A 13,931-nucleotide genomic window follows, 5' to 3' on the forward strand; every position below is an offset into this window, starting at 1 on the left:
CCCCCTCGGCACTATCCTTGTTTACCCACATTCCCACTGAGCAAACCAACCCTGCTGCATTCCTTCCTTGGGCCACTAACCCGGCTCTGTCCCCTAGCCCCTGGCAGCCTCTCCCCGGACGCCCACCTGCCTCAAAATCAGCTCCTGGGCTCCTTGTCCGATGGCCTGCCCACCTCACCACCCCCAGACGACAGCCCCTCCCTGAAGGTGTTCCGCTGCCTCGTGTGCCAGGCCTTCAGCACGGACAACCTGGAGCTGCTGCTCTACCACTGCAGCGTGGGCCGCAGCCTCCCGGAGGCCGAGTGGAAGGAGGTGGCCGGCGACACCCACCGCTGCAAGCTCTGCTGCTACGGCACCCAGCTCAAGGCCAACTTCCAGCTCCACCTCAAGACTGACAAACATGCTCAGAAGTACCAGCTGGCAGCCCACCTGAGGGAGGGGGGCGGGGCCATGGGCACCCCCTCTCCAGTGCCCCTGGGAGATGGTGCTCCTTATGGGTCTGTCCCCCCCCTGCACCTGCGCTGCAACATCTGTGACTTTGAGTCCAACAGCAAGGAGAAGATGCAACTGCACGCCCGGGGCACAGCCCATGAAGAAAACAGCCAGATCTATAAGGTGAGAGTGGGGCAGGAAGGGTCTGGATTGGAAGGGAATAGCACAGGGCCTTCGGGGAGAGAGAAGAGAAGGGGATGGGGATGGAGTGAGGAGATGCAGACTGGGGAAGTGATGGAAAACCCAGCGAGGCAAAATTGGAGAAAAAGGCAAGTATGCACCACATTAATAAACTATTTGGAGACAGGCGTAGAGAAAGAGACCAAAGGATGGTGGACTCTGACCAAGTGAATCCAATACTTTATTCAGCTTTTCTGTTGTTTGGGGCTGGAGGGAGGGGTCCGTGTCTGCTCAGTCCATCTTGTCACCAGAAGTTCAAGAGGATGGAACCAGATTCCATTCACAAACTAGGAGGGAGTCCAGGATTGGCAGGAGGAAGAGAAGGAGATTGGGGAGAAAAAGCAATAATATCCAGGTGGTCAAGGAGGAAAAAGGGGGGCTCAAGAGGGTGGAAGGGATGGGTAGGGAGGGGTTGCTGCTGGTCAGGCTCCCTTGCGGGGAAGCAAAGGAGTCCCCTGAGATCTGGAGGCGTCCATCTCTTCTGGGCCTGAACAGCCTCTTTCTGTGCTCCCAGTTTCTGCTGGAGATGGAGGGGGCAGCCGCTGGGGCAGAGCTGGGGCTGTTCCGCTGCCTGCTGTGTGCGTGGGAGACGCCCTCCCGCCTGGCTGTGCTGCAGCACCTGCGGGCCCCTGCCCACCGGGACGCCCAGGCCCAGCGGCGTCTGCAGCTGCTACAGAGTGGCCCAGCAGCCAAGGAAGGGCTGTCAGCTCTTCAGAGCATCCTGAGCTTCAGCCATGGGCAGCTCCGGACTCCTGGTGAGGAAGAGGGGACTGGAGAGGAAGGGCTGGGCAGGGAGTGTGGCCGGCTCAGGAGCTGAGGGCCGATGAGAAAGTGATACAAGGAGGGAGAAACGGGGCCTGTGAGCAATGGATAGCAAGTGGAAAGGAGCTGCGAAGGGGTGAGAAAGCTGGATTTCAGGAACACTGGGGCTGCGGAGTGAAGGGGGAACAAGAGGCTGTTGGAGGGAAGTGAGGGGTCACCCAGTGATTCTGAATAGTGACCAGTGGCCTAGCAATACTAGGAGGAGTGGTCAGCAAGGCTAGCAGCTGGTCAGAAAGGAGAGAGAAAGTAGAAAAACAAAAAAGAATAGAATCTGCTTCGTGCTGGGCCAGGACATGTCGGAAGGAGTTGGGAGCTGTTGGCATGGGCCGAAGGCAGCAGGGATGGGAAGCCCTTGACAGCTCCCCAGCCTCTTCCTGTCTTTTAGGAGGTCTTCAGCCCCAAGGCTGGGCTTAGGGTCCCCCTTAGGCAGCTGAGGTTGTTACCAGCAAAGGCAGAGAATAGCCCACTGGGTGCCATTGATCCAGGGGGTGCAGAAGAGCCCAGCTGTCAGAGGTAGGCAGTGGCATCCAGGCTTTGTAGAGGCCGGCAGTGGGCGAGGATGAGGGCACGGGCAGCAGGAACCAGGAACAGGCAGCATTGACTGGTGCTAATTGAATTGCCAATATGCTGGCTGGAGTTAAGTGCCGGAGGGGCCCAGATCAATAGCTAACGATCCTGGTGCAGGGCTGAATGGAGTTAAGGAACTTTAACACTTTAATTAGCCTGCCACCGAAAATAAATTCCTACACATCTGTCAATTCTTACTTGAGTGGTAATCTCCTCTCCCAGCTTGCCCTGCTCATGGCAGCCGCTTCCATTCAACCTCACCTCCCTTCCCCAGTGCCCCTCCCTCTACATTTCTGGGCTCCCTGCTTCCAGGATCAGTCAAGACAGGGAGCCAAGTTTGGTCCTGTTTCTGCCACCTACTGCTGGACTTGTTTCCTCATCTGTAAATGACAGGGGGCTGGACTCACAGAGATGATCTCAGGCCCAACCAGTTCTAACACTGACATTTTTTCCCTCATCCTCTGTATTCCTGTTTGGCGGCTTTTTGCCCTCTCCTGCCTGTTGGTTCATCCATCCATTTTCTCCTCCTGGCTGCTTGTCCTGCTTCCTCTGCCCTACGTCCTCCCTTTCCTGATGCTTCATCCCTTTAAGCTAACTCCCCCTTCATCCTACACAGGGACGGCTCCTGTCATCCCCTTAGCTGAGCCACCCATCCCTGAGAAAGATGCCCAGAACAAGACAGAACAGTTGGGTGAGTTGCTCATCTGGTCCGTTTTCCGCCCATCCCTTGCCCTCCCCGCCCCTCATACATTCTGATGCACATTCTGACCTTCCAGTAATCCAGACACCCAGCAAGTCCTCCTGCACTGAAGGAGCCAAACTGAGGGAAGAGAGGGCTCATCAGAGGAGAAGGGAGGGGGTGCTTCTGCCCTCTTTGAGGACCCAAACCTGGCCGTCCCACTAACCTAGGGTCAGCCCTGCCGAGCCTCCCCTCCCTGTACTAAGTATACCTCTGTACTTTCCTGCCCTTTCTCCCTTTCCCCAGAGGCCAACCCCCTACCCTGGAAGCTCTCTGCTACAAATCAGGTCATCTTAAGGGCTGAGGGTCTGTGAAAGGAGGAGGGAGGGCTGTCAGAGTCTCTTAATCTCCTCTCCTTTCATCTTCAGCTTCTGAAGAGGCTGAGAACAAGACTGGTCCTCCTGGAGACAGTGCCAACCAGACCACGGTCAGAACTGGGCTCACTGGGCAGAGCAGAGGGGGGTCTAGTTTGACTGAGATCTGCTCACATTCTAAAGGCTGAAATTCTAATCAGTAGAGCTTTACAGACAGAGATTTCAGACTAAAGGTAGACCTCATTTTGTCATGCTGTGACTTATTTCACTGAGAATACAAAATTAAGAAATTCCACCTAGGTCCAGTACATGTGGTCAGCACCATCCAGGGGGCAGAGCTGGCCCTGAGGGGTGAGCACAGAGGGAGATGACAGGAAGGGAGAGCAGGAATTGGAGGGAAAGGGAAAGAGAGAAACTGTTGAGGGTAGGACATATTGGAAGTAGGTGGAGGGAGGAGGGGAGGAGAAGAAAAAAGTGAAGGAATGAAAAGAGTAAGGCAAAAACAAAAAACTAGCTGCCGCCCAGCTCTTCATTCCTGTTAGGAGCAGAGAGACGACTAGACATGGTGTTCATCACCTGCAGAAAGCCCTGAGCCTGCAAGAACTGTCCTGGCACCTCCTTCCTGAGGGTATCTACCCCAGATGCTTCTCCGAGACAATGAGCCCTGCACATCTCCAGGTCTCCAGGGCTCCGGCCTCTGCCGGACCTAGGCAGGACCAGGAGTAGTTTCGCTCTGTGGCCTGGAAGTGATTCTGAGGGGATTCCCAGCCTTTGGTCTTGAGATGCCATCCTGTGCCTCAGAGCTCTCCAAACTGGGCTGCCATCTGCAGTATTACTGCATTCCTGCACACTGCTGCAGGAACGGTAATGTCCTCAGTCCCTCCTTCCTAACTCCTGTCCCTCCTACAGACCTACGCCAGCTGTCGGTTCCTGGGGCTAGGTGCATTAAGATGAGCATCTGGGTACCTTTCCTTTATGGCCATCTCCACCCCTGCGCATGGGCCTGGACCAATGGCACGGGGCAGGAGAGGAAATGAGCCAAGGAGACAAAAAATGCAGGCTGGAGGTCAGGCAGTCAGGTGACTATGGCGGAAACAGGCCTCTTGCGGCCCCTCCCCAGGCTCCCCAGCCCCAACCCTCTGGAGGTGTAGGTGGGAATGCACCAGCAGAGCCAGGCCAGAATTTGCCTGGGCCACTAGGGGAGCTGTGGCGTTTGTTTACATTAAGAAGGGAAGGAAAAAAAAGGAAGGAAGGAAAACAAAGTGGGAGCTGCTGAGCCTCTGAGGGAAAATGAGCTGGCTTCTGAGCAGACAGGTAGGGAGGGCCCCTCTTCAGGAGACACTTAGTTCAGGGACCTCGAGAGGCAGAGTGGGCAGGGATGAGGAAGGCTCTGGGTCCAGGAAGTGCCAGAGGGAAAGGGAGCCATTTCACAGAGAAGAGATAGGCAGGGTGGGGGTGGGTAAGAAAACTAAATCCAGGGAGGTAGGTACAGGGCCATACTGTCAGCTGGAGAAGTGAGTAGGCAGCAGAGACAGACAGACCAAGGAAAGACAGAGGCCAGGATGAAAGGAGAGAGCCGGACAAAGAAGGAAGGCAGGGTGGCGGCCTAGCCTAGGCCTTTGTCCCACTCAGAGGGAAAGAAGGGAGGAGGCAGCTTTCAGGACTCTGGCTGGGTCCGTGGTGATGCCTTCCTATCAGGCTCACTCCTAAATTGCGAGTAGGGGATTGTGCTGTGTCCAGGAATGCAAAGGGCTGAGTGATGGTGGGTCCCACCCTTCCCTGATACCTCCTGCACTGCCCATGTGCCCCCAGGTATTCTGCTGTCCATACTGCAGCTTCCTGAGCCCAGAGTCCGACCAGGTGAGGGCTCATGCACTCTCCCAGCATGCAGTGCAGCCCAAGTACAGGTGCCCACTGTGCCAGGAGCAGCTGGTGGGCCGGCCTGCCCTGCACTTCCACCTTAGCCACCTGCACAACGTGGTGCCCGAGTGCGTTGAGAAGCTGCTGCTTGTGGTGAGTACAGGCTGGGTGAAGACCCATCTGGGGAGCCCTGTCAGGGCCGGGCAGGAGGGGAGGAAGAGGTGGGGGGTTCCAGGCAAGTGTGTGTGTTGGGGGGAGGTGTTGGTGAAGGAACAGCATTTCACAGATTTCAAGGTGGATTTTAGAGATGGAGGGAACCTCAGAACTGAGCTTGTCTAGCTGCCTCTCCTTGCCAGTGAAGAAGTTAAGCATTTCTTTCACCTCCATTCAGTCCTGGGAAGAGCTGTTCAACAGCAAAACCTAGGCTGCCAGGCAGGAGACGTGGCCGCCCAGGCCCTCTCCTCTGTAGGAGAAGCAGAAGTTAGGTGGGAGGTTTGTCCAGAGAGGAGGCTGGAGCCCTGGGAAGGGGCTGGGCACAGGTGCAGAGCAGGGGGGGCGTCAAGAGCAGCGGGGGGCGGCAGTGAGGAAGTCACTGGGATTTCTTCCACTACAGGCCACAACTATAGAGATGACCTTTACGACCAAAGTGCTGCCTGGGCCCACTCTAGGCCCTCTGGTGGATGACCCAGAGCCCCCCGCTCCCAAGCCAGAGCCTGCACCCAGCAGAGACCAGGCAGCAGGTAAGGAAAGGGATGGCAAACCTCACAAGGTGGCAGGAAAGGGGATCCAGGCTCTGTGGACCAAGAAGGTCTGAAGACACTGAGGCAAGGGTCATTGCCCTAGACATTGAGTTGGGGTGAGGGGGGGGTGTCTGCCTTAGGCAAAGTTTCCTTCTCACTGCACCCTTCTCTCTCCCCTAGAAGGCCCTCACCTGACCCCAGAAGCCAGTCCCGATCCTCTTCCTGAGCCTCCCCAGCCCTCAGCCGAGGTGCCAGACAACCCCCAGGGAAGCCCTGACCAACCCCCTTCTCCAGCCCCATCTCCAGCCCCTTGGCCTGATGCCCAAGCTGAAGAAATGGCTCCTCCGCCCACCGTGGCTGAGGAGGAAGAGGGAACTGTCGGGGAGCCCCGCCCTGCAGAGCCAGCTCCAGTTGACTCTCGCCACCCTCTGACCTATCGGAAGACCACCAACTTTGCCCTGGACAAGTTTCTCGACCCTGCCCGGCCCTATAAGTGCACAGTGTGTAAGGAGTCCTTCACGCAGAAGAATATCCTCCTGGTTCATTATAACTCTGTCTCCCACCTGCACAAGATGAAGAAGGCTGCCATTGACCCCTCTGGCCCTGCCCGGGGAGAGGCTGGCACCACGCCTACCACCTCTTCTGCCACAGACAAGCCCTTTAAGTGCACAGTCTGCCGAGTCTCCTACAACCAGAGCTCCACTCTGGAGATCCACATGCGCTCGGTTCTGCACCAGACTCGCTCTCGGGGGGCCAAGACTGACGCCAAGGCTGAGGGGCCAGAGCGCGGCCAAGAAGAGCCCAAGGAAGGCGAGACTGAGGGGGAGCTGGGCAATGAGAAGAAGGGCCCCGACCCCGGTGGCTTCATATCTGGATTGCCCTTCCTGTCCCCTCCCCCGCCTCCTTTGGACCTGCATCGATTCCCAGCGCCCCTCTTCACCCCACCGGTCCTGCCCCCCTTCCCTCTGGTGCCCGAATCACTGCTTAAGCTCCAGCAGCAGCAGCTTCTCCTGCCCTTCTACCTCCATGACCTCAAGGTGGGGCCCAAGCTGGCACTGGCTGGGCCTGCACCCCTGCTGTCCCTGCCAGCTGCCACCCCTCCTCCCCTTCCCCCACCCCCTAAGGCCGAGCTGGCTGAGCGAGAGTGGGAGCGGCCTCCTGTGGCCGAAGAGGGGAATGAGGCAGTGCCCACCTCACCTCCCAACCCAACGCCCAATGAAGCAGCCCGCACTGCAGCCAAAGCCCTTCTAGAAAACTTCGGGTTTGAGCTGGTGATCCAGTACAATGAAGGGAAGCAGGCTGTGCCCCCTCCCCCAACCCCGCCCCCACCAGAGGCCCTGGGGGGTGGGGACAAGCTGGCCTGCAGGGCCTGTGGGAAACTCTTCTCCAATATGCTTATCCTCAAGACACACGAGGAGCATGTCCACCGCCGCTTTCTGCCCTTTGAAGCCCTGAGCCGTTATGCTGCTCAGTTTCGAAAGAGCTATGACAGCCTATACCCACCCCCTGCAGAGCCCCCTAAACCGCCTGATGGGTCTCTGGATTCACCTGCTCCCCAACTGGGCCCCACCTGCCTGGTCCCAGAGCCTGAGGCAGCAGGGGGCCATCCCCCTGAGGAGCGAAGCCGGGCAGGAGGACGCTGGCCCCCTGAGGAGGAAGAAAGCTCCAGAGGGAATCTTCCTCCCCTAGTGCCTGCAGGCCGCCGGTTCTCCAGAACCAAGTTCACAGAGTTCCAAACCCAAGCCCTGCAGTCTTTCTTTGAGACCAGTGCCTACCCCAAGGATGGAGAGGTGGAGCGGCTCGCAAGTCTCTTAGGCCTGGCGAGCCGTGTGGTGGTAGTGTGGTTCCAGAATGCCCGCCAGAAAGCACGCAAAAATGCCATCGAGGGTGGGCCTGTGCCAACCGGAGGCGGCACTGGGGGAGCCTCCAGCTGCAGGCGCTGCTATGCCACCTTCTCCTGTGTTTTTGAGTTGGTGCGGCACCTCAAGAAATGCTATGATGACCAGCCTCCTGAGGAGGAGGAGGAAGAGGCAGAGAGGGGGGAAGAGGAGGAAGAGGGGGAGGAGGAAGATGCAGAGGAGGAACAGGGCCTGGAACCCCGAGCAGCACTTGAGGGCCCATCACCAGAACCTCCAAACCAGGAAGAGCTGAGCCAAGCAGAGGCGACAAAGCCAGGAGGCAAAGAGCCTGAAGGGAGGGCCCCTCCCTCGCCTTCTCCAGTCCACACCTGTGACCAGTGCCCCATGTCTTTCCCCAGCCAGGACCTCCTAACCAGTCACCGCCGGCTACATTTCCTGCCATCTGCGCAGCCCAGCCCTGCCTCCCACCTCCTAGATCTGCCCTTGCTGGTGTTTGGGGAGCGAAACCCCACGATGGCAGGCACTCCACCAGTGCCAGGGCCACCCCTCAAACGGAAGCACGAGGACGGCAGCCTGTCCCCCACGGGCAGTGAAGCAGGGGGTGGAGGGGAGGGTGAACCCCCCAGGGACAAGCGCCTGCGCACCACTATCCTGCCTGAGCAGCTGGAGATCCTGTACCGTTGGTACATGCAGGACTCCAACCCGACGCGCAAGATGCTCGACTGCATCTCCGAGGAGGTGGGGCTCAAAAAGCGAGTAGTACAGGTCTGGTTCCAGAATACCAGGGCCCGGGAGAGGAAAGGCCAATTTCGAAGCACCCCTGGGGGAGTGCCCAATCCGGCAGTCAAGCCCCCTGTCACCTCTACCCCTGCACCCTTCCCCAAGTTCAGCCTCTTGTTGGGCAAGGTGGATGATGGGACTGGAAGGGAAGCCCCAAAGAGGGAAGCACCTGCTTTTCCCTATCCCACGGTCACCCCTGCTGCCGGGCCCCTGCCTTTCCTGCCACCTGGGAAAGAGGCCACCACCCCAACACCAGAGCCACCTCTACCTCTCCCACCTCCCCCTCCACCCAGTGAGGACGAGGGCCCAGAGGAACCATCTAAAGCTTCTCCAGAGAGTGAGGCTTGCAGTCCATCTGCAGGGGATCTAAGCGATTCGTCTGCTTCCAGCCTGGCTGAACCAGAGTCCCCTGGGGCTGGAGGGACCAGTGGGGGACCAGGAGGTGGGGCCGGGGTTCCAGATGGAATGGGGCAGCGGCGCTACAGGACCCAGATGAGCAGCCTGCAGTTGAAGATCATGAAAGCCTGTTATGAAGCGTACCGCACCCCCACCATGCAAGAGTGTGAGGTGCTGGGGGAGGAGATTGGGTTGCCTAAGAGAGTCATCCAGGTCTGGTTCCAGAATGCTCGTGCCAAGGAAAAGAAGGCCAAACTGCAGGGGGCAGCGGTTGGTGGGGCTGGGGGCAGCAGTGAGGGGTCCTTGGGAGCTCAGCGCACCGACTGCCCCTACTGTGATGTCAAGTATGATTTCTATGTCTCCTGCCGAGGCCATCTCTTTTCCCGCCAGCACCTGGCCAAGCTCAAGGAGGCGGTCAGAGCCCAGCTGAAGAGTGAAAGCAAGTGCTACGACTTGGCCCCGGCACCCGAGGCCCCCCCGGCTCCCAAGGCCCCACCTGCCACCACACCTGCCTCTATGCCCCTTGGGGCTGCCCCGGCCCTGCCTCGCCTGGCCCCGGTCCTCTTGTCCAGCCCAGCTCTGGCCCAGCCCCCGCTGGGCAGCTTGGCTCCTTTCAATTCAGGTGAGTGGGAGGTTGGGAGAAGTTGAACTTGAGAGAGCATCTCCCTCTAATGACATGCCCTTCTTTTTCCTTCTTGATTCTTCCCATCTCCAGTCTCCTCCTGTGGCCTTCCTTTGTTTCAGTCTCTTGAGGGAGAGAAGGGAGGGAAGGGAGCATGGAGGCTAGGTGGTGGGAATGGGTGAGTGTGTGGCTGGAGGTTGCCTACAGTAAGAAGGATGATGGGGCCAGGAGGTAGCTAATCCCTCACCACTCCTTTCATCTTCCTAGGCCCTGCAGCCTCCTCAGGCCTCCTTGGCCTTGCCACTTCAGTCCTGCCTGCTACCACAGTGGTCCAGACTCCTGGCCCAGGCTGCCCCTTACCTCAGAGACCTGTGCCCGACGAAACCAACCCCTCCACAGCAGGCACCACTGACCCTGCCCCAGGCCTGCCTACTGAGCCCTCTGGGGACAAGGTCTCTGGTGAGCGAAAGCCAGTTGCAGCCCCCACCAACTCCTCCACTGATGCCCTCAAGAACCTCAAAGCATTGAAGGCCACTGTCCCAGCCCTGTTGGGGGGCCAATTCCTGCCCTTCCCATTTCCCCCTGCAGGAGGGGCCACACCGCCAACTGTCTTTGGCCCCCAGTTACAGGGGTCCTACTTCCAACAGCTCTATGGCATGAAGAAGGGGCTATTTCCCATGAACCCTGTGATACCTCAGACCCTCATCGGACTGCTCCCCAATGCCCTCCTCCAGCCACCACCCCAGCCCCCTGAACCCACAGCCACAGCGCCTCCAAAGCCTCCTGAACTGCCCGGTCCAGGGGAGGGGGAGGCCGGGGAGGCCGATGAGCTGCTGACAGGCAGCACTGGCATCTCCACCGTGGATGTGACCCACCGCTACCTGTGCCGCCAGTGCAAGATGGCATTTGACGGGGAGGCCCTGGCCACTGCTCACCAGAGATCCTTCTGCTTCTTTGGGCGGGGCTCTGGGGGTTCCGTGCCCCCCCCACTGCGGGTGCCCATCTGTACCTACCACTGCCTGGCATGTGAGGTGCTGCTGAGTGGGCGTGAAGCCCTGGCCTCCCACCTGCGCTCCTCAGCCCACAGGCGTAAGGCGGCCCCGCCCCCAGGGGGCCCACCCATCACTGTCACCAACGCCGCCACTGCCGCCACGGCTGCTGTGGCTTTTGCCAAAGAGGAAGCAAGATTACCTCACACGGACTCCAACCCAAAAACTACTACTACCTCTACACTTCTAGCTTTATAAACAGATAAACCAAGATGGGGGGAGAGGGGAGGGCCTCAGAGCTCCCTCTCTGACCCCAAGGGGTGTTTGGTAGAAGCTCAAATCCCTCACCCCAACCCTCGGCTCCGCCCACCTCACGGGAATCTTTCAATTCCCACTCTCAGTGGGCTTCACACACCCCAACTCCAGCAGAGTCCTGCCTCCTCCCCAATCCCACAAACACGCTGATCCTCCTCTGTAACTCCTTGCCCCTAGTCTTCACAGACACACCCATCTTGTCATCCTGATTATTCATTCATGTCTGCCCTGCCCACCATACACATAATCTATTCTTGGCTCCACCTTCCTACAACCTTCTCCCCACTGAATTCCCAGTCAGCCCCCCAACTCCTATAAACACACATGCAAATACATGTTATACCATGCTGTTCCACTCACTGAGAAAACACCAAAAAAAGAAAAAAGAAGAAAGGAAAAAGAAAACCCAAGACAAAGAAGGGGGAAGGAAAAGAAACTCTGCCACTCCCTCTTCTCCTTCCTACCCTCCTTGTCTAGAGCGCCATACCGCTCACAAACTCTTTCCAAATACCCAGTTGGCTCCCAAGGTTGGAGCCTGGGAGGGGCAGGGAGCCCACAAGACTCTAACCAAACTGGAGGTTCGCAGGGGAGAAGGGCTCCCAGCTCTCTCTCCCCACACTCCTCCCTTCTAACCCTCTCCTCGCCTGACAGGGGAGCCCCTGCGGCCTGGACTCTAGGGGAAGCCGCCGCCAGGAACCCCTCTGCCAACCCCCACCCTGCACCCTGGGAACTGCAGTAACTTATTCTCAAAGGCTTTAAACACAGAGATCCTCTCAGCAGCCGTGGGCCCACCCCTTGTCCCAGCCCTGCCACGTGGGGGTCCAGCCTCCGGGACCAGCGCTGCCCACCAATGGCAAATCCAAAGTTCTTTAAAAAAAAACTGAAACACACACACAACCAAAAAAACGAGAGCAAGAGAGAGCACGCGCGCACAGTGCACAGGAGAGAAAGATGGAGAGACCAGAGGAATGAACTAAAGAAAAAAAAGCATAAACTTCGGAAATACAGAAAAAAAAAAAAAAACCTGAAAACTCGCCCAGCAAACAAGTGGTTTTTTTTCCTGTTTCTGTCACTTTCCCCCCCAATTTAAGGGTTTCTTTAAACCACCTCGTCTTTGGAAGATCAAGTGGCTTTAAGTCCTTGCATGGGTGCGGTGACCCTCAAGACTGAAAGCAGAGCAGCCCTGCCTTGGCCGTGTCCAGCCTCAGAGGCAGGAATGGGGAGAAGAGCCTGGAGACTGGGGAGAGACACATCCTTGCCCCCTGAATTGAGTATTTATCAGGACAGGTAACATCCCCTCATTCCCAGCTGTGAGTTAGAAAAGTCACTGTCACCAAAAGTATCTTGGCGGTCCCAGGAGGAAAGGGGTGGACGGGGCATTTGGTTTCTGAATCTTGGGTACACTTCCCTTTTGGTAGCTAACCACCATGTCCTCTCATGTACTCCTTTCACAACCCTATTCCTGCTTCCCTTCCTAGTGGCCCCTTCACGTTTCCGGTCACTTCTGGAACCTCTTCGCCTTTGCAGGGACCCTTGTTCCCATCTTGTTCTTCCCTGCATCCTCTGCCCCAGCCCAGCTCCTCCAGTAAGCAGCAGCTGCTGGGGGCACCCCCAAAGGAGTCAGGACCTGTCCATGAGGTTCATGGGGGTCTAGAGCTGATGACGACTGAGGGGATGGGTAGGCAAGGAGATGACTGAAGCATAAGGTAAATCTTTGTAGTGTGACATCACCAAGGAACCAAGAGAAGAGGAATGAGCTAGAAGAGGGTTTCCTACGCTAACCTAATTGTTTCTGTAACAGGTCACTGTGGCAACCCCCAAGCCCAGCTAAGTGGCACAGGGTGGAGAAGTAGGTGTTTTATTTCAGCAAAGAAAAGCCTGCAAAAATTTCCCAGCCCTCCAGAGGGTTTCTCCTACTACCCTTGCCCCTAAGACCTCTCCTTTCAAGGTCTTTCTCCCTTCAGGCTTCTTCTACCACCATTATCCATTTCATACACACACACAAATTCAGCCAGCCCTGGGATTTAGATTTCCTGGTCTATGTGTCACTCCACTCTGTGAACATGTTCCTACCGAAGCAGTAGCTCATGTGCAGAAAAGATGGGTTGGGAGAGAGGGGGAGGGAAAACTCAGCTTAGCCCCCCGTCCCCATATGTTTTGTGAATCTTGCTTCCAGTCCCATTCATTTCTAAAAAGCTCCAACTTTAGCAAACTGGGGTGGGGTGGAATTAGTTATTCTGATGATGCCAAAAATACCAGTTACAGATGCAGACAAGAGGAGAGAAACTGCCCTACTGCAGGCTCACTCTTGCTGCCACCTCTCCCCGCCTCTCAACATCTCTCTTGCACCCTGCCCTCCCTGTCCCTTTCTCTCTCCTGTTGAAATTCTGTGTATAAAGCTATTTTCTTAGCAGCATGTGTATGAGGAAAGAAGCTTTTTCACTCTGTGCTCCGGGAATGTGACTTGTATATAAAAGTTGAAAACACAAAAAAAGAAAAAAAAATAGGAGAAAAAGAGGAAACGTTTTAAAGAAAACCTTGGCAAACACCGGGAATGGGATGATTAGAGGTGTGGTGTCATGCATTTTAGGCATTTACAGCCAGGGTAGGTTTGCTTTGGCTTGAACTATGAATACTTTCATTGGGAGTTAATACAGCCAGAAATACTGCCTCCTCTTGCCCTCCAACATATTCTTACACCCATATACTCTGGCCTGGAGACACCATGTATATTCACAGTAGTAGACAGGAGCTGACTCTAAGCAACTGACCTTACCAGGAACCCTGTAATATAGGGGACAAGAGAGCCTGGCTGCCTCTGCTGACTTAGGTCAATCAGTGTGCTTCTGGAGGGTGCACCATTCCATAGCCCCAGTGGCTGGAAGCATTCCTCCCCAACCCCTTTCTCAGACCGGAAGTCCTCAGCAGCAGCACTCCCACTCCAGAGATGCACAATGCACCATTCTGGTGGACAGAGGGCTGAGTCAGCATGGACCTACGCCAAACGCTAGAGGTGAACACCAGGGCACCTGGGGTACTTCACATCACTTCTCCTGGGGAGTAGTAGACCCAACTCAAGCGCCTGGTACATCAACACCTATCTTGTAGTACACCCCCTGCTCCCCGACAACCCTAAAGTGAGCCTGAATGAGTGGCTCTTAAGATGGGTCTTCCATGGCTTGGGGCAAAGGCCTAGAGTTTCAGACATACATGGGTCCTAAAGCATCCAAATTCTGGTCCACCTACTCACTGCCAG

The 13,931-nt window shown here is 56.8% G+C and overlaps 1 protein-coding gene across 2 annotated transcripts in view; it reads left to right on the forward strand.

Annotated features, from left to right (window-relative positions):
* Positions 1 to 13,091, forward strand: part of ZFHX2 (zinc finger homeobox 2) — a 30,555-nt gene extending 17,464 nt beyond the window's left edge. For both annotated transcript variants that reach the window (XM_087423357.1, XM_004421209.3), the window contains 8 exons: positions 98 to 615; positions 1,187 to 1,427; positions 2,678 to 2,752; positions 3,169 to 3,227; positions 4,927 to 5,127; positions 5,588 to 5,714; positions 5,895 to 9,371; positions 9,639 to 13,091. In XM_087423357.1, the coding sequence (XP_087279483.1) occupies positions 98 to 615; positions 1,187 to 1,427; positions 2,678 to 2,752; positions 3,169 to 3,227; positions 4,927 to 5,127; positions 5,588 to 5,714; positions 5,895 to 9,371; positions 9,639 to 10,618 (5,678 nt within the window). In that variant the 3' untranslated portion in view covers positions 10,619 to 13,091. The remainder of the gene's footprint in view (positions 1 to 97; positions 616 to 1,186; positions 1,428 to 2,677; positions 2,753 to 3,168; positions 3,228 to 4,926; positions 5,128 to 5,587; positions 5,715 to 5,894; positions 9,372 to 9,638) is intronic.
* The last annotated feature ends 840 nt before the right edge of the window (positions 13,092 to 13,931 follow it).

The sequence above is a fragment of the Ceratotherium simum genome, chromosome 3, assembly GCF_057802395.1.
Source record: "Ceratotherium simum simum isolate JZ-2026a chromosome 3, ASM5780239v1, whole genome shotgun sequence".
Lineage (NCBI taxonomy): Eukaryota > Metazoa > Chordata > Mammalia > Perissodactyla > Rhinocerotidae > Ceratotherium > Ceratotherium simum.